Source organism: Neolamprologus multifasciatus, chromosome 3, assembly GCF_963576455.1.
Source record: "Neolamprologus multifasciatus chromosome 3, fNeoMul1.2, whole genome shotgun sequence".
Classification (NCBI taxonomy): Eukaryota; Metazoa; Chordata; class Actinopteri; order Cichliformes; family Cichlidae; genus Neolamprologus; species Neolamprologus multifasciatus.
Window position 1 is genome coordinate 30,557,907 of NC_140441.1, and position 20,938 is coordinate 30,578,844.

The window sequence follows — 20,938 nt, forward strand, 5'->3', positions numbered from 1 at the left end:
GATCCTATGGTATCAATTTCAAAATCCTACATCGCTTTGTTCTCAAGTTATCACATTCAGATTTTAGAGAAACTAACCTTGACATCGAAGTCACTGAGATTCGAACTCATTTGAGATTTTCAGCAGATGCACCGATGGTATCAGTTTGAAACTCCGGTGTCACTTTGTTCTTGAGTTATCACATTGACAAACTTGGGTGTCCACACTGCCCAGCCAGCAGTTTGACAGAAATCACCCGCATCAGCCTTTTACATGTGAGAGGTAAAAGGTGAAAAAGTAAATTAATAAAATCTCTCTGTAAGCAATGAAGAGATGCTAATATCCTAAAAGACAATACAAATATACAACATAAAAGAAAACATTATGCAATATGCAAATGCACACGGTGAAAGTTGCTCGAGATTTGTCTCTGATTGTGTGGTATGTCAGCAATTTGTGGGTCCAAACATTTCTACTAGGATGACTTGATGGAAAAAAACTGTCTGCGCCCTGACGTTCGAGTATCAGAGACTCTTTAACGTTTGCTGGATGAGAGAATTTTAAATAGAAAAGAGCACATGAAGAAAAACTACATACAACAAAAAGTCAAATTTTATTGCTGTTTAACTTTTTTCCACAATGATCAATCCTTAGCAACGATCCCTTTCTCAGTTTTTTAGCATTATTTAGTTTCAGCTCATACAGCCGTCTACTGTTCAGCTAGAAAAATCATTATGTGGAAAAACTATTAGACACTATACTAGAACATCAAATCAACGATGGGGTCATGAATATAAAGTACCTGCAGTCAGAGCCTCTGTATTTACCTTCATATTAAGTAAATTAACACTGAGCATATGTAAGATCCCAACCGAGGGCATTGCTACACTGCCTGAACCAAACTGCATTGGTAAGTTCGTGATTTTAAAAAGTGATTAAGGAGCATTAAAGACTACAAATTACGTGCTTTTCACATAATTTCAATTTTTTAAATTTTTCTTTAAAAAACTAAAACATATACAAGGATGTTTAGTCTGTCTAATTCTTATCGTCTTGAGCTAGTTGATCCTTAATGCTTTCTTTATTGCAATAATCTGATCTTCAATGCTTCGTAAGACACCGTCTGTACATGGAAACAGCTTTAACATCTGTTGGTCTACAGTTCAGTTTTTTGCCATCATTATTCAACCAGCTTTGATGGGTGAGTAACATCATCGGAGGGACAGGTTGTCGTCACTGACAAAGGTTAAAGGATGTGTCAAACTCTCTGACCCCACCAGCTCTGGACTCAGACATCTATCTTGGGATAAAAGCCATGTTGGGATGTGGGCACCATCTGGGGACGGGTGGGGAATGTCTACAGGGAATAGACAGGAAAATGTGGAAAATACCAACTGGGGGTCTTTCATGATTTGAGCCTTGCTGTCTCTGATGTGAAACATCCTGCATCCTCTGACCTGATACTGCAGTGCCCCAACAGTCATGTGATATCAGCAGTTCTTTTCTGAACCTGGTTCACCTCCTATTAGCCCAGCACATAAAAGCAAATCCGGCACAGATTTTTATCTAAATTCAATACTTCTTTATCCCCCTTCTCAGAATAAATTCCTGAAGAATTTGACTCTCATCCCCTCCTCGTCTTTGACAAGTTGCCCGTTGCTTGTGTAACAACACTAAGTCACATTAAGAAGCAGATTTTTGAACAGATAATACTCACTTGAAATGACTGGGGCCTGAGCAAAGCTCCTTAAAACCAAGAAAAGTGCTCGCAGCAGATTTCAATAAGCAAAGATTTAAATGCACTGGGTCATGCATTGGCTTCCAGTATTATCTATTTCAAAGGTTACCACATTCATATAAGAAATTTAAAAAAGGTGCTTTGCAAAGACTTGGTAGGGACTGAAATATTTTTCAGTGATTACAGGAACAAATGTAATGATAGTGATGACATAATGGGGATCTGGAGGCAAAAGCTCCTTCTTAGAATATTTATTGGTTTTAGCCTCATCAGGGTAACTGTTGAGACCACCAGTGTCCATTCAAGGAATCAAGGAACCCACTCAAGGATATCTAACTAATGTCTTATATGTTATAGTGCAAAAAAATATACTGACAGCAAACATTACCAATACATTTATAACTTCTGAGAGAAATCTGGCAGGCAAGAGGAAATAATACATCTATGATTTAAATAATAACAAAAGAGTTGTCCCAAGACCAAAGGATGAAACACTGCCCACACATGGTCTAGATCAGCAGTGCCCAACCTTTTTTTGTGCCATGGACGTGTTTAATGTCAGACAATATTGTCACGGACGGCCTTTAAGGTGTTGTGGGTGAATACAACAAAATAAAATGACACGACCAAGACAAAAACTGTATCATTTTATAAATATAATAATAAACGCAAAATCACGGTGTAATTGTGAAACTTTATTAGCAGCGTCCTCCTGAAATGCGCCAACAACATTGAGAGTAACATCCTCCTCTCTGCCCCTTAATGCTCTCTGGTTGCTGTGGTAATGCGTAAATATTTCTTTCAAAATAAGACGCACAACTACAACACGGGAAAAGACCCAGGGAAACCGAGTTAATGATAAAAACCCTGAAAAAGATCAATTTCACACCCGAGCCTCAACTCTCGCAGACCGGTCCGTGGCCCGGGGGTTGGGGACCACTGTTCTTGATGTCAAAGACATTTAATGTCGTGGGCCACACACAGCCCACTTTGATCTTAAGTGGGGCGGACATTGAAACTATAAAATAAATAAGTTAAACTACAGAAGAAGTTCCGATAGTTCATTGCTCAGACTGTCCTCTAAAATAAAGAAATATTGGATACAAACATTGGATCTAAAATAAAGAAACACTGAAACATTAATTCACTGAAAAAGCTTTTTAAAACTATAGTAGTGGAAAAACTTGCTTTTTAAATGGTTTATCTGTTACTTCGTAGTAATATTGGGTTGTTTTTATCAGTATGAAGAGCTGTAAAACGTATGAAAACATAGTTTAGATCACACTTGGCCCCATGAGGTTAGTATTTAGGGATAAATTGGATTTTAAAAAAAACTTTCTAGATGAGTGAATAAGGATCCATGAGAGCAAAACTATTTTTTTTCAAAGTTTCTTGATGTTCAGCTGACAACTTTCATGACAAAAGGGGAACTTTAAAACCTTCTCATATTGCTATTGAGATTACCATTATTTTTCCAGTTTTAGGTCTCTCTTCAAACTCAAACAAATAAATATTATCTAAAGTCCCATTTAAAATCCCACGCAGCAGCTCTGCTTATTCAGCGTTGTCTCTGAGTCACCGCTTCTCCTGGTTTACAAACCGAACAACCATCGAGCCTCCAGGCAGCACTTGAGCCCGCCCGCTGTGTGAGCTGAGGTGCAAAGCGATCCTCCAGCCTCAGAAGTCAGTAAATCAGTGCGATGCTGGCATTCGTGGTTCACCAACAGAAAATCCATCATAAAGTTTAAACATCCAGAGAGGAGCTGTCAGGGCCAACAGATGCACACGGGCGTATACGCGTATGATGGATACACGTGGACAGTGCGAGGAGACTGAGGAGCCACTGAGAGATGCCAAGAGTGAAATCATAGCTACAACTTGAAGGTAAATTCAAAACAAAGCGGACTTCTTTTTACAGACTGTATAAACAAAAAAAAGAGAGGGAGAGAAGGAGGAAAAAAATATGGCGAGAGGTGTTTCCACTGATTTCTCTGCAGCTCCTCGCCTCAGATTTACACAAAGACAAAACCCTTGGAGGCTTAAGAAGTTGGGAATCCTGCGGTTTTCCTGTCATAACTCAACCAAAGTCTTCCAAGGACAAGAATAAGCTGTGGGCTTACTGAGCGCACAGGTTAAGTAACATGCACACGCAACACTGATGTTATCCATTGTTTCTGGGGAAGATGATGGCAAGCCTTTCTGTCTGTGATTAAAAAGCCTCTGAACCACTTCCCTAGCTCTGCGCTCTGGAAACACTTCTTATCACTCAACTCGAGTCGAGAAGAGTCACCCCCGAGGATCTCACGATACAGGCTGTGAATCCACTTAAATCAAACAGACTAAGCTGACACAAGATGACACTGGATTACGCAGAAACTTCACAGGGTCATTTATCAGTCAGTGCATTATAAATGCTGCATTCGTGACTTTCAAAAATATATTCTTAGTATTTACAGGTAAGAGTATGTTGGACTCAGATGATGTAAGTTTACTGTATGGTACATATATTTATATAGATCTCAATAATAAAGCTTAAAAAATCTGAGAAGGAAATAGTGCATATAAATAATGCAACACTATATAACTTGCTTTCACCCCTAAACTATATTTTAAACTGTGCTGAAAAGGAAGCAGGTTATAAATTATACTTAAGCAAAAACCACCTGTAGTTTGCTAAAACAGCAAATGTTAGTCAACAGGATTAAGCTCTGTGATGTCAAAGACAGTTCTAGTGAGTGTTTATGTCATAATAAGTAATGTATTATTAGTTCAGGATAATAAAATAGTGCGTCACATATTTCAAAGGACAGTAATGAAGCTGTTAAAAGATTTATATCATTTCAAATCAGTCATAAAAACATGAGCATGTCCAATTTATGGGCAGGTAATTACTGGCCTATTTGCTGATTATTATTTGTATCAGCAAAATAAGGGAAAATAAATGACTGAAAAGAAAGAGAAGGAAGAAACACCCTTCAACCATGGGGTGAGAGTTGATGTAGCACAGTTTGTCCACCAAAGGGTGCTCTGCAACTTCCCTGTTCGCGACGCGTGTTTGGAACGTAAAAAGATTAAATAATAATTACACAAAAGAAAGGTTAGGAAAATCTTGTTATGTTTCGTGTCTCTGAAAGAAAAAAATATCAGAATATCTGATTTTTAAATCACGAACATCAGTATTGGTATCGGCCTTAAATATCCTGTAATATTGGTTGGACTTTAATAGTTTAACTGAGAATTTCCAAAACATTAAATTTTACTTTTTAAGAGTTCTATACCCAAATCACTCTCTTTGCTCCATGTGACTGTAACATGGCAAGAAAACATCACTACTGTGAATCCCGAGGAAAACTAAATTCTCTTACAACTCAATGTGGTGAGAGGCTGTGTTTGATAAACAAGCTGAAGAAGCAATACAAAAAAAGGGAACAGAATGTCCTTCATATGATGTAGGATTAACTTGTGAAATACTAAAGGAAACCAGATTTTCACTATGGAGACACATCAACACATTCAATGCCTCAAATGTTTTGCAGGAAAAACAGGAATAGCTGCACACAAACACTGAATATTGGTGCCACGTTCAAAGTCATTTAAAACACATTTTCATCCCCGTTGTGATGCTCGGTGTGAACTTCAAGGTTCAAGGTTCAAGTTTCTTTATTTGTCACATGCATAGTTATACAAGTATAACACACTTCAGCAGGTCATCCTGACCTAAACGCGCTGAGTTGGTATCATGTGATTGATCTGATACTTCAACTGCTTGCGCTATCAAGCAGTTGAATGAGAGTACCCAATAAAGTGACCAGTGAATGCATGTTGACCACAAAAACAGTGTTGCAAAGAAATGCCAAATGCTGTTGATGTAATTTAGAAAACAGTTTTTTCATCACAGTTTGTCCATCAGAGAGTGCATCCATATGTTGCTTTGTTTAACCATAACGTCTCCCACAAAGCCTGCACACAACAGATACCCATTAACTCAAATTATAGACACCATTTAAAACTTTTCCTTTTGTCCCTGAAGTAGCTAAGTGTTTAAACAGTACTAGAAAAATAACTATCACAACAACACCAAAATTATGAACAGACAGATTAATGACAACTGAACCTGCAGCTGGAAGTGGTCAGCGTCACTCCGGTTATATAACACCGACCACGGCTGATGAGAGATTGCAGACTGTTTATGAGGACAGCCTGTAGGCGTTGGCACTCACTTGTGCATCACTGCTGCAGCCATGCACATGCACACAGACGCTGGAAGGCATGCACGTGCAGGAAAACGCTGAAGGCATCACCAGAGTTCATTATGATATAAACTTTAAAGAATACAGTCTATTTTTGTTTTCACTCATCTGTACTGAATCATGGCAAAGTGGGTGATTGACCACGATGTTAAACATTTGAGCTTGAACTAAACTCTGTGGTCACTGTAAACTGTACGGGTGCAACACATGCAAACACACGTATACCCACTAAGTAAAAATTTCAAGAAAACTAGAGCACGCTCAGTGACCAGCTTCCTCCAAAACCTCTTTTTGCACAAGACTGAAAGGATGTTTTTTAATGATGCTTATATGAACTATATGAACTGACTTCCTGTTGAAGCCAGGTCCAATAGGCACCAAGACAAATAGAGCTTTTGTTAGTTTTGCATTGCATTTTTCAGCTCCTGATGTTTCCCTATTGATTTTACCCTGAAACACAATCTTTTCCTGAACCTCACTAAGTAGTTTTTCGTGTCTAAGCCCAACTATAGAGTGACAGTGACAAAACAAAAGTTAAAAACAACTAATGGAAATCTCTTTAACGTCTCCTACCTCCTGATTCAGACTTCGTCTCTAATGCTGGAGTCACATTATGAAAAACATCCTGTTGTTGTCCTCAAGTCAACTTTTGTGCATCAAGATGGTGATAAAACAACAATAAGACTGAGTGAGCCTGATATCAGTTTCTAATTGATTAAGGTCAAGCTGTCAATTACAGCTGGACAGCGATTAACTGTGAAAAACAGGTAAAAATTGCAAATCCACAAACACAGAAATCCCCATTCCTCATAGCAGTTGCTGCAAGCAAGTGATTTAACTGACAAATGACATAAGTACTCAACATTTACCAATTACACAGCAATCAGGTGACTATGTAATTGGGTTGTGATTACAAGTGGTTGCCAAAGGGTGACAGCAAAAAAAAAAATTAAATACAGTCTCTTTTCTAGTCTGACTTTTTCTAGTTGCAAGGAAGTTCAATTCAATTTAATTTTATTTTTATAGCATCAAATCACAACAACAGCCACCCTCAAGATGCTTTATACCAGATGACCCCCTATGAGCAAGTACTTGGTGACAGTGGGAAGGAAAAACTCCCCTTTAATAGGAAGAAACCTCCAGCAGAACCAGGCAGCCATCTGCCGCGAGGACAAAAGATAAAAACTTGCAGTCATTTTTACTGTAATGTGACTGAGCTGAAAAATGGGATTCTTGGCACAGTCATCGCTGACGATGTCAGCCAAAGAACAACTTGTGAGTACAGGAGACGTGCAAGTAGCTTCTGACGAATGGCATTGTTACAGCGACCCTTTGTAGTGATCAAAGACATATTTATGACCTACTTTTTGAGTCTTAATAGGCAGAAAGAGCCTTGCATCTGATAGGAACTTAGCATTATTTATCATTAATGTGAAAAATTTAGAGGAGACTTCTCCTTTAATGTCAAGTACAGATGAGACAACATTTTGCAAAAAGTCTTCCCTCCTCCGAAATTCATTTGGCAGTCTATTATAATTGTCTGGAGTATAACTTATGAGAACTTTCCAAAATTTTGTCTGAGTCTAAAGGAACAACAGAGAAACTGCTGAACTAATAAAGCAAGACCAAAAGACAGCTCTGAAATACAGCGGTGAAGATGATTTAAAACTTTAGCCAAGAATTTCCAAAGCTTCTGGAGAAAATCAAAACTCCTGCTGTCATGCAGTGATTAAATTTATTGAAGTTATTTGAGGTCATTTAATAGTACTTCAGCTATTATACTAATTTTCTCAACCTTTTGCAGCTCAACAGCCAGACTGTATTTCATCATATTACAGCTTAAGGTGGTCAGATTTGTGAGTTGGCAGGTTGACTTTGGCTTTTAGATGTTGTCATACAAACTATACAATTGGATACATTTTTCTGTCTGAGACAAACTCAGAAGGCCAGATAGGATAGACATGGAGATCACGGTGAAACTAATGCAGCAAAGAAACTGGTGGTTGGTGTTGAAAAGCCGTACACATCACACCCTCGCATTTCTCCACAGTTATCAGAAATCACTTGCCTTCCAGTTATACTCATGCCCAGTTAAATCATTAGTGGTATCACAGTAGCATGGGGCAAGCAGAACTCACTACCCAAGTTGGAGGAGGAGCCCTGGCAAGTCTGGAATGAAAAGTTTGTTTTTCTTTGCATTTTTTTTTCAAAGTAATTAGTCAGAATTAAATTGCCTGAATAAATTGGTTGGGGACTGAACTTTGATTCCAAAACACAGTAGAGACTCCCTTAAAGATGAAGCAAAATTCACCCGGCATTCAGACTTGCCTATATGGGTGTTGCCAGTTTATGTTATCCAGGTGACAGCTAATGTGCACCTTATCAAAAGAGAAAAGAAACTAAGGCAACGAGGAGAGGCCAAACTGTTGGAAGCCAGCTGTTAACATCTTTCTTTAAAGGTGATCAAAGGATGACCGATAGCTAAACCATTCGTAACCTATCAGCAGTCGATAAAGACAGTGGGAAAATGTCAGATATGAGACTATATCTTACAATAATCTTCAATAATTCACAAAAATCTGTCTCTCTGCTAGTTTGTTTCTTTGTCCCCCAACTGCTCCACCACAATCAGGAACTGAACATACAAACTTGGTACACAGGTACATCTTAGGCTCCTGAAAGTTTTTAACTACATCACATATTATTACATCATCAGGTTTTCTAGAAATCATGTGACAACCAGCTGAAATATCCTGTTTTTAACACCTATTGAAAGTATTGTAACATCCCGTTTTTATCCACAAAAAATTTGTTATACAAGACACCATGTTTCCTAGCAACTATCTAAAAATGACTCATTTTTTTCCATTTATGCGTCTACAACACTTTATAAAAGTATTATATCATTTTTATTTTAGAACAACATTTATATCCACGAAACATCAATTATATGTGATAATTTCAGATGTCATCGTGTTTTCTGACATCTACCTATAGCAATAGGCTAACATGGCTCGTACTTTTAAATTTATATAAGCACCTTACAAACCCATCAAATTATTTTCATTTCACAACCAACAGCACTAACAGGCCAAACAACACTCGCGCTTGTCTATTAAATTTACAGAGTACAGTGTAATACCATGAAACTCTTGGCTGTAAATGTCAAAAACAGCCAAAGACAAAAGTTGTCTCAACTTGTGAGTTCTAGTAGATTTGTTTTCAGTAGATTTGTGCTAAAAAGGCTTTGATCAGCTCACCTGCGCTGCAGTTGGTGCTCTGAAGGTTCACTGATCTTTATGGATTTAGCCAGCTGCAGTATATAAGCAGATGTTACATGAGCTGTTATGGTTGCTTCCCATATGAAAAAGAAATAGTAAAAACTTATATGATTTACTCATGAAAGTGGCCACTTTCTCATTACTTTCATATATTGTTTTAGTAAGTATCCAAAACATACAAGTTTCATTATATAATTTTTCAAGGGATCTTATATCTGTTTTCACTCTTGTATGCTTTTCATACAAGTTTCACAAGATTTATATATATCTTTTCCATATGGGTTTCCATGATGTCTGCCTTCAAACCACCAGTATTGCAGCTGCCAAGAGGCTAATGACCTCTGCATTACTGGGTTGCTACATCCATCTTTTCTATTGTTTGTCACTATTTGTCACTGCCCCCTTTATGCTTTCAATTTCATTTTCATGAGTTTACGCTTATATCAAGTGGTGTCCATTAGTCAGCAGGAAGCGCAATGCAGTGCACGCATAGGTCTGAGCAAATACGAACAACACATAAAAACTACAGCAGGATAGGAGGTAAGTTTTGGTGATATAGTGAGGATAGTGAAGAGAGAGGAAAAGAGAGAGAGAAAGAAACAATGAAAAACAAAGGCCTAAAAGAGCCCAAACTGTTGCATTATTTAAAATACTCCAGAAATCCTTAAATTCTTACTCTGTCTTTGAATCTGAATGTTTTGTTTATGTATAGATAAGATTTTTTTCCTGATTAATTCTTCTGTTCTCTTCTCTAACACTTTTTCTTATCAACTCTGTTTTTCTTTAAATCTCCGTGGGTGATGTGGCTAAGGCTATTATCGTAATCGAAAAGACTAAAAGCCTTAATGTCAACAGAGTAAGTCTGACTGAAGCACATGCGCTTAATATTTAAAATTTAAAAAGCTTACTGGAGTCGTTCAGCTTGCAGGCCAAAAGTCAGACCGAGAGTTGTCTCATCAATTTTGCATGATAAAGTCAGACAGGAAGCACGGCGAGATAGCCATCGTTTCTGAACAAGTAGGAACTAAGAAGCGATGATGGTTGCGTGTGGTTGTGGTTGAATGCTGGTGTCAGCAAGAAAAGCTAGAAACAGCCATCTGCAGCCTGAGGTTCTTGTGCAACTTGATTATAAAGGCGTGGCTGCGCATGCACTTGATTGATTGCGGTAAATGAGGGAGGTGTTTCCTCTTGAAATTCAAAAATCATTAAACAAAAATGGGGGAGGCAGGAAAACATATGGAGCCACGTCTGGGGCACATTCGCAACTGAAACAGGTGTTTGCAGTGTTTTTAATACCTATAAACTTCAACCAAGGCTCCAAGGGTCAACTTTCCATTCCATGAATGACTGAAAATTTCAACCCAATTTCAGTTGAACAAGTATTTCTCCTCTATAACTGAAAGAAGGGCCACAAGCTTCATTTTTCCACGTTATATTTCGATAAAATGCTTCTCGGACTGAGACTGCTTCCTAAACTGGTGAGCCAAATTCCCCCTAAACTCAGATTTAAGGTGAGCTCTGAGCAGCTATCCACTCCCTGCAGATAAGCTTCAACCTCTGAATGCGTGTCACTCGCCACAGTAACGCTCAGGCGTTCAAGAGAAATATCTCAGGCCACAGACTCATGAGAGGTGTTCACATTTTCATCTTATTGCAAAAACAAACACAAAAGACCCGATTTATCATTCAAGTATGAAGACATTAAGAGCAAAAATAAGACTCTTTCATACTCCAGGCCATTTTTTCTTTTTTTTTTCTTTTTTTGTCAAAGATAATCAATCAAAACGTGTTAAACACAAATAGTCTAGAACCTCAAAGGAAAACTCCAAATAGAATAAATGAAAGTTTTCTCTTTGCTTTTTAACCAAGTCAGCAACAGTTGCAAACCTTCACCAGCCTGATAACGAGCTTCTGCTTCTGATGAAGAAGTCAAAGCTACAGTTGACACGTGGGGCCAAATCCCCAACGCTTTAAAGGGATTTGGCCACTTTGTGGAGCTAATAACACGCCAGAGTGGGATTCACAAATCAAGAAGACAAGCACAAAATATGATTGAGCCGTGCACGTATCCGTGACTGGAGTGGCGGTGAAGCGAGTCAGAGGCAGATGGGGTAACGACAGGCAGACAGGCTATGCTAGTAGGGAAACGAGAGATGGCAGATGGACAGATGCAGGTATGCTAGTGTGAGAGGGAAGTGATGCAGCTGTCTGGTAATGTCTGAGAGGCAGGAAAAGCAGGCATGGAGAAATATATTTGCACTATTAATTTTTAAGATTCAGCTGGACCTGGTTTTTGCCCGCTGAAGCCAAGTGATGCTCCAAAGCAGATGGCAGAGGTTTTCAAGTCGTAAAGAAATGATCAACGATCATTTCGCCCACGCTCTCGCAATTCACACATCTGCAGTTTCGTAATCGCCACTGAAATCAGTGCAGCTCAAACTCTCTTTTGCAGTCAAAGGCACTTTGGCAGGTTTGCGCTTCTGGTTTGGCAGTTTTTATCTTTCTCCTTATTGCTCCAGTTAAATTTAAGGCAAGTCAAAACTCTAATCTGGAGTATTTAGCCAAACGCTGAAACCATCAACATTTTTTCTTGTGGGAGAAAAACAAGATATGAGTGTTTTTCCAGTCTTCGAGCTACGAGGCATTGATGTGAAGCAACACTGATAAAAAAAAAAAAGAACAACAAACAAACCCAAACATCTTAAACTACTGATTGTGAACCAGTGATCCAACCAGTGATCCCAATCTGAATATGATGCCAACTCCTCGGTTTGGTGTTAAAGTGAAATACGTTATGGCAAATGGAGCAGGATAAAAGAAATGAAAAAAGTCTGCACCATGTCTTCTTTCAGCTCAGCATGAGTCTGTACTGCAAAGCACTGCTACTTAACTACGTATGTTTCTCCCCCACCTGCTCCAGGTTCAGAGCCTGGGTCAATACCCTGTGCTCTTTTGGATGACCTTGAGTTATTCCCTGGCAGTTTTTGAGGGGTAAAAGTGTATGCCGCCTTGCTGGGGGAGACTGCAAACACTGGGGAGTGACATTGCCATTCAGGATGGCTGAGCACGGTCTGCGCAATGGTTAAGGGATTGGTGCATGTTACAGTAACATCCGCATGACTGCAAAGACCTGAGGGTAACCCCAGCAAGTCGTCACATATTAATGAAATGATTGCTCGCATCACCTGTTAAGTTGTTTTAATGTGTTATTTACAAAATACAAGCTGTGAATCGGAGTCTCCATGGTGATGTTTGCAGATTACATTATGGTCTGTAGTGAGAGAAGGTGGATGAGTTTAAATAGCTGGGGTCAACCACCCAAAGCAACAGACAGTGCACAAGAGAGAGGAAGGAGAGAACAGGCAGGGTGGAGTGTGAAGACGAGTGTCGGGAGTGACTTGTAAGATAGTGGACATATTGGACAAAGGATGCAAAGTATCCAAAATAAGAAGAAGAAGAAGAAGAAGAAAAATGACCTTCTGGGGAATATATGTAGCTCTTTATGTGCTAAATACTTCACTTTGTAAAGCTGTTTGCGTACTTTTTCAAGTATCTATTTACTTCTGGTCAGGGAGCATACACATACACAGACTATTACATCATCATTATATTAAAGTTATGAGTCATACAGACATATTAATGACCTGAAAGATACTAAAAAAAGTCCATAGTGCTGACCAAATGAGGATATTGATGCTGATTGTGCTTTGCTGCTATTAAGTTTCCTTAAACTAAAACACGCTGCTGTGCCATTAATTATCCTAATCTGAACCAAGTCACACTGCATTACACAGAGTTGTAGCAGGCTGCAGGATGCCTGCAGTGACTAAAATGTTTGTGTTGCACTGTGTGAAAGAAAAATATAACGACCAGGATGAATGAAATAAAGCACTTTGTACTTAAGCATGCAGGATTGCATAACTAATAGTAGATAATTAGGTGGACTTATCAGGAAAAAGATAATCAACCACTTGATACATGCATGGAGGTCAAAGTAGACATTTAAACATTAAAATAACGTCATAAAAATATTTTGCCTTTATTGTCTGCAGTCAGGATACATGACATATTTTCCTTGTCATGCCACTGAGACTGTTTTTCTCTGCTTGTAGAACAGATAATGAAGGCTTATTTTAGGCGAAGAGCCAAGGAACAACGGATTTAATTATTATTATTATTTAAACCACAGCTATAAAACTGACAGAGGTGGAGACTTCATGCCTTTCCAAAATTTTCAGGCCAAGAAAGAAACATTTCACAAATGAATAATTTTACAGGAATGATGGATTTGGGCGTTACTGCAAGGGAGAAATATTTGGGAATGCTGGCAGAACAAGTTCAGCCGAGTTTAATGACAGCGCAATAACAACACAGATGATAAAGAAGGAGGAGCAGCAGCAGTGATCGATTAAAAAAAATGAATAAATAAAAGGCCTTCAACAATGCTCTTTAATCTCTGACTGCACATCTTGCTCCTTTAGAGCTGCACCATGCAAAGACGAGTTTAAAAGCTGAGTGCCTGCAACAAACACACACACAGTTAAAGAGGTCCATGTGCGTTACCTACCACATAGTAGAAATGCATGTCTGCGCGCACAGGTCGGTCTCATAAGTGCTGGAAGCATGCAGGTGAGCGGCGTCCATCCAGCAGCGGCATTAGCCAGCAGTGCGCGTCTGTCCCGGGTACAGATACTCCAAACTGGATGCTTCTGCTCCCTTTCCTCTTTCCCAATGTTGCTCCTGACCCCCTCTCTCTTTCTCTCTTCCCTCCTGCACTTGACGTTTACTCCTCCCCCTCCTTGTTTTTCTCCTCCCCACATGACTTCAGTGCCTCCCCCCTCTCTCTCTCTCTTTTCTTTTTTTTCTTTCCTCGCTTTTCCAGTGTAATTACTTCCCCGCCTCCGATCCACCACCTTTACTTTCTATCTTTCTTTTTTCCAGCATAATTATTTAATTTTCTTTTTCAGATCATGTGTCATTTTTCCCCCAAATGTTTTAACAGTTTTGTAAATGTTTTAGTCAGTAAAGCAGGGGGAGAAGTCGCTCTGTCTCTCTGAGCGTCTCTGTGCTGATTGCAGATTGTTGTCAGTTCTTCCTGTGTGTGTGTGTTTGTGTGTGTGTGTGTGTGTGTGTCATAGATAACACGGCGCGCTCTCCGCTGTCAGAAACAGGAAGAATGGAGCTCTGTAGTTTGGCCCTGATGAGAGAGCCTTCCCCTCCGTGTGTGTGCGCACTGGCGAGCCTATCCTTGTGAGGACCTCACTGAGTGTTTTTGACCGTGGAGGTGAGGACAGTTTGTGGGACACCTTCAAAGGCCCACCTCCTACATCATTCCCTCTCTCACCCGAAGAACGCTGGGAGCACTGTGAGAAAGGATACTCCATGGATAGCCTACTGGACTACCTCAACGACCGACCACAGTATGTGATAACTCAGGGCTGTGTGTCGGCCAGGGTCGTCTGCAGTACGGTCATTCTGTTGGAAAACAGAGAGTCCGCAGGTCTTTTCTTCCTACTGCTGTCAGACTCCACAAGAAAAAGTTTGCAGTTGAGCAAACACACACATCCACACATGTGCAATAAAACTAAGTGTATTTTTTTCTGACAGTGTAGTGTTTTATTATATTGTATATAGTATGTTATTCTTTTTTCCTATTCCACTGTTTTTCTTTAATTTTGCTGCTATAACTTTGCACTGTCTACTTTCTGCTGTGACACAACAATTTTCCCACGTGTGGGACTAATAAAGGTTTATCTATCTATGTATCTATTTACAAAACACATCTTTAGAAAGTAAAGAGAGTATTTTTCTGTATTTGAATGAAAAAGGGAAAATGTGCTGAAATCAAATCTAATTGAAGTAAAATGACATAAAGATTCTTTATGTCACGTGCATAGTCATACGAGTACAACACAAAGTGAAATGTGTCCTGAACTGCTCCTGCGACTGTGCAAAAAAAGACAATAAGTAAATTAAATTTTTAAAAATTCAAATTTTAAATTAAAAATCTGAAAATGTACATTGTGCGAGTGGAATGTTAAAGTGTCTTGTGCCATGTTAGCACAGCAATGTGTTGACAGATTGTCAGCACCCTCTCCACTGGAGCTCTGTTGATGATAAGAAGCTTGTACACTTGGTGCTTACTCCTTCTGAAGTCCACCACCAGCTCCTTGGTCTTGCAGACATTCAGCTGTTGTCCTGACACCACGATGCCAGGTTCTTCACCTCGTCCATGTAGGCCGCCTCACAACAATATGGCTCCCCTCGTGGCAGACATGTTTGCGACATGCTCCCAACACCAACTTTATTAATTTTTTTTTCTAGCGTTAATGAGTGTGGCACGCGAGACCAAAGCACGGCACGAGAGGCAGGCTACATGCTTAACTAAAGACTAGAGCCACATGACCACATGACCGCCACACCCTGGATCCACACCTGGAGCCAATGAAGCTGGCTGCATATAAGACCAGCACACACAACTAATCTTCCCCAGATTGTTTGCTAACCAGTTGATTCCACAGATACTTTACTCCTCTGCTATTTAAAATACTCTGCACATAAGGATGCTGGCACCGTTTTTACTCACACCTGCCTGCCTCCCCTACCTCCTCTGGATCTCTGGACCATTCTCACCTTCAAACTCACCCGGACCTCCACAGTCTTGCTCCCCCCCCCCCCCCTCCCCCCTCCCATGTGCCTCTTTCTGCAACCAATTCCACTGCCCACCAGCTTGCAAACTCCTGTTTTCCCCGGTCCCCCATGCCCCTAGCTTCCAGACTCCAGAAGACCGAAGCCAGGATGTAGGACCCAAATGCAGGTCTCAGAGACTGAATGATAAACTAAATGCAGCAGCTTTATTGCTGGAGAAAAACATTACCATGAAATACAGGAAAGCTAAACTAGAAACACAAACACAAAACTCAAACTAGAAAACTGGGAAACTAGAAACACGGAGGGAAAACGCAGCACGGTGTGGGTACAATGCGACAACAGTGATGAACCATGATGAACTCAAAGATGAATAATAATACAAAACACTGGGTCACCGAAACAGGACCGTGACACAACTAGTTTATTTTATTACAGCAGTTTGATTTTTAAACGTGATTCATTATTTCAACAATATATTTATTGTTGTCATAAACAGACAAGAAGACAACAACAAACTGCTCCACCCATTCAACACATGTCAGTCCCAGCAAACTAAATCATCTCCATTTACACACATCAAATAGAAACTTGAATCACTTGTAATGACTAGAGATCTGATAGAATTTCAATTCTAGTTTGGGGAGTCATTCAGTGAGAAGCAGTGAAATGATTTTCCATGTGTAAAGGTGGACAGCAGAAACAGAAAGAAACAGTGAAACAAAGAGCTTTGGAACAACGAGGCAGCAGGAGGACAGCTGCAGTTTAACAGCTTCAATTCACTGACAGGAAACAACATTAGAAATATCATCATCCTCAACTCATCTGCTCCACTGACACTGACACTGATACCTTCAATGGACCCACCTTCACTTTACCAGCCACAGTTTCAATATATGGAAAAATCCTTTGACTGAAAGTGTGTGTGAAGTTGTGTATGTGTGTGTTAGTATCAGGATCAGAGAACGACAGCTTTCCTCTGCTCCAGTCCAGATTCACTCTGATCCTCTGGGGCTGCTTTTCTACTGAGAGAACCGTTTCTGCTGATGGAGACGATGCGGAGTATTCACCTCGATAGAACCAAATTATCCATAATCCAGAGTCTATGTCTCCCTTCCTCTCCACAGACTCTTCTGACACACCCAGAATCCACCCTGTACTCTCTCCAACCTCAACATCCCAGCTGTGAGTCCCTGAGTTAAAGCCCTCCGAGCCAAGGACAGAGCAGGAGTAATCAAACCTCTCTGGATTATCAGGAAGCTCGTCTCACACTGGTCACATCTTCAGACAGGATGAGTTCTGGATGAGCAGTGTTTGGGTCCAGAATGAGAGGAGTGTAGGAGACCATGTCCTTCATGTTGTTCCAGATGTTGAAGGTCAGGTTGCCCAGGTGTTTGGCCTTGTCTATCAGAGCTCCTGAGGGCAGCTGTGTGTCATCCAGCAGGGGGCAGCGCTGGACTCTTTCCACTGCAGCCTTGTAGCTGCGCAGAAATGAGATGTCTTCAGCTCTCAGCTCCTCCTCTGTGGCTCTGATTGTGTCTGAAAGAGCTGCTATATCTCTGCTCAGAGCCTCCATCTTCTCCTTCATCATCCCACTCTTCTGCTCCTCTTCCTCCCTAAGTGCATCCAGCCTGGCCTCCTCTTCCTCTACTAGAAACAGGTGAAGCTTCTTAAACTTCTCCTTAATGTGCCTCTCTGTGTGTCGGGCCTGGACCTTAATGTGTTCTGCTGTTTGATCAAACTTCACTTGAACTTCTTCACAAACCTTTAACTTCTTCTTTAAGGGCTCCAGAGTTTCCTGAAGTTCCTTCTTGTGTTGTCGTGCAGCTTCATCAATGGGTCTGAATCTGTGGTTGGTGTGTTTTTCGGAGTCTCTGCAGACGACACACACTGGCTGCTGATGGTCCAGACAGAAGAGTTTGAGTTTCTCAGAGTGCAGACTGCAGAGAGCCTCTGAAGCTCTCTGATCTCTCTCCTGTAAGAACGACTCACACAGGTTCTTTAAAGCTCGGTTTAAAGGAGGATCATACACTGATATTTTCTTACAAATTGGACACTCATGTGTTGGTCTCTCTCTCCACCATGTCTTCAGACAGTCTTTACAGAAGCTGTGGCTACATGACAGAAGAACAGGATCTCTAAAGACCTTCTGACAGACCGGACAGCAGAGATCCTCCTCTGATCTGGAAGCCATGAAGTCTGTGAGTGAAGCTGAAAACAGCAGACAGGAAGTACAGTCAGTCCTGGCTCCCTCCCTCCTCTGCTAACTTCACTGAAACTTCCTTTGAGTCGTGTTTTTGGTCAAACTCAAATTCAGTGTGTGGAGCGTCAGCAGCTCGAGGCAGCAGTGTTGGAGTTTTCCACTTTTCTCTCCTGTAGCTGGACTCACTCAGATCGGAGGAAGCTGCTAGTTCGGTCCATACTTAGTCGGATCCTCTGTGCTTCTCTTTTTGCTGAGAAAGAAGAACAATCTGTTTCCTAGTTCGCTTCACGCAAGTTAGGTAAGGAGAAAAATGTTGCTTCACTTTTAATGCTTCATTCCAGATGTCAAATGTCATCCTGCCATTTTCTAAAAAGCTGCAAAACAGCTTTTCCTCCATTTCAGCTGGACAGGTCACAAAATGAAAACTTTTGTAAAACTCATAGCCGCTACTTCACACATAAACAAGAGCGTGTTTCATTCCAGAGTTCAGTTGTTTACCTGCCAGCAACTGTAAAACAGGTCACAGTAGTCACACAGGTCCCTCAGCGGTGCAGCTGACAGGTTTTATTTTCATCTTTGTTCTGGTTATTTGTTAGGTTCCCCAGCAGTGAGAGCGTAATGCATTCACACTGTCATGGGCCTGGGTCCCCAGACCAAGGGCTCATGTGTTTTTGTGGACTTGTTTATTTTTTTGAGCTGCCATGTTGATGTCCCTCTTTCCCCTTTTTACTGGTGTGTGTGTGTGTGTATGTGTGTGCAGAAAGTGACCACACAAGGCAGAGCAGAGGAGGGATGTAATCAGGTTCGAGTACACTGTTATGAGTAATCACTTTAACGTGCCAGCTTAACACACAGGACTTCCATTCATTTATTAGCCCAACCTTAAACCCAGTCTTCATCCTAAAAGAGATTTATATTCTTGGTTGTTGCTGCTTGTCTCCAGATGTGTTCACTTTCGTGCAAAAGTTTTCATGCAAAGAACGTGAACCTAAACGTATCATTAATGATTTCATTTAAAGAAAACAATAAATCAGTTACATAAAATGAATCTCAGTAACATTTGAACACAGAAATGTACAAATGTATGTTTGTAAATTGTATGTTTATGTATATACAATGTATATTTTTTATCTATAAATGTACTGATATACAGCTGTTTCCATTGATTTGTTTTAAATACAATTAATAATAAATTTAATAATACAATTTAATTACATATACTAAGAAAGGATTACGTTTTTGCTACTTTATTCTTTAAATCTGAGCTCGAAACACTAGGGCAGCCTAGAACTGTAGACTGCACTTACCTGGTTTAACCACTAGATGGCTCTAGACTACAACAAGTAAACAGCAGTGCTACGATGGGGAGTGTGTGCCTAAATTGGAAGGTTGCTGTGAAGTTTTCATCGGTATGAACCAGCCGTGACGGCCCATTTGAATCTGCACAGAAACTTGTACTTTTCTTAGGACAACTAATGTCAGCTACTGGTCTTAGTTTTAATCCTTTAAACGAGTCACAAAGCTCCTAGACCCTAAAGGAAATGCCCATGCAATGTTTAGACTCTAATTGGTTCTTACAAAGATAGCAATATCAGCGGCAGAGGAAGGTAATTAGGCAAGATTGCCTTTGGAGTGAACACTGCCTCTTGTAGTGGAGCTAATTATGAAAACAACCTGCAGCTACAACTGCTTTCACATCCTCGATGGAAACTCAAGTTAAGACTCACCCCAGGCTACAAACCTGCGTGCTGAACGAAAAAGCATCTGAGGCGCTGATCGGGATTTACATGTCAAAGGAAGGAGTCAGTCAAAAATCAGCTTCAAAGATTACAAATCTTTGATCAACATATTAAAGAGTGTTAAGGGTTTTGTTTTTCCTTTTCATCAACAGACAATTAATCACAATTAATTTGCTGTTGCTCTTTTTTTCTCTAGGATCCAACAGGATTTATCAGTTTGATTTTAATCAATTGTTATGAAACCAAAAGACGGAAAGCTCTATCTGACTTGTAGACTTTGTTATTGTCACTACTTTCTTACACGTGTTTTGTAAAGACTACTTAAATTCTGGCCTTCTTTTCTGGTCAGATCTACCCAGAGAGGCTGAAAATCAAAATGACTTTACTAGATGATGAAAACTTTCATTTTAATGCTTTCCTACACTTCAGTGGATTCAGTGTCTGTAACCTAAGCTAACCTAAATGTTAAAGGAAGACTTAGGCAGCAACAAGATGGCAGTTTTTTATTTATTGAATACTTTAAATAGTTGGATACTTTTTCTCTATAAAATCAGGATGCACTGTTAGCTGCAGTCCTCCTGACAATAATCAATGTAGAAGTAACAAATCTATTGATTTCTTTTTTAGTATCACTCCAGGACAGGATGTTTTTAATTTTGTCAATATAAAAATTTAATAGAAGGCAAGCCTAGAGATGTAGTTGAGCATGACTATGAGGTTTTTCCTATTAGCAGAGAGAACAAGGTAATGTCATCTGGGATAAGAAGCAGAAAATTGTGTGGATTATTTCTGACTTTGTTGGAGTTTAGGTTTATTTTCCTTTGGTTTTATGACAGCCGGAGAGCAATCTGACAAACATGTGGAGCTACATGCTAGGTTGACAAAGGAGCAGTCAAATGTAGCTTTAAAAAAAATAGCATTAATTAACACTGTATTTTCATGATGGGTAGGTATGGAGAGGTACTTCATGCCTTCCTTTTCCTTGGCCATCCATATTATATTTGCCAATATATACACAATGAGCAGAATATGGGCAAAATAAAGGCACAACCAAGGCCTTAATGATTATGATTACCTATTAACATTGATATATTTTTAAA

At 39.9% G+C, this 20,938-nt stretch overlaps 1 protein-coding gene and 1 pseudogene across 3 annotated transcripts in view; both read right to left on the reverse strand.

Moving 5' to 3' along the window:
- The window catches only part of arhgap36 (Rho GTPase activating protein 36), an 81,747-nt gene extending 67,817 nt beyond the window's left edge, over nt 1–13,930 (reverse strand). Inside the window, exon 1 of one of the 2 annotated variants that reach the window (XM_085140025.1) lies at nt 13,816–13,930. In XM_085140025.1, coding sequence (XP_084996151.1) covers nt 13,816–13,833 — 18 coding nt within the window. In that variant the 5' untranslated portion in view covers nt 13,834–13,930. The other variant, XM_085140054.1, reaches the window with a different exon arrangement.
- On the reverse strand, nt 77–19,159 carry LOC146522519 (nuclear factor 7, ovary-like; annotated as a pseudogene). The gene is made up of 2 exons (XR_014870546.1): nt 13,816–19,159; nt 77–9,280 (listed from the first exon to the last, which is right to left on the reverse strand). The product of XR_014870546.1 is annotated as a nuclear factor 7, ovary-like (transcript).
- Between the last annotated feature and the right edge of the window lie 1,779 nt (nt 19,160–20,938).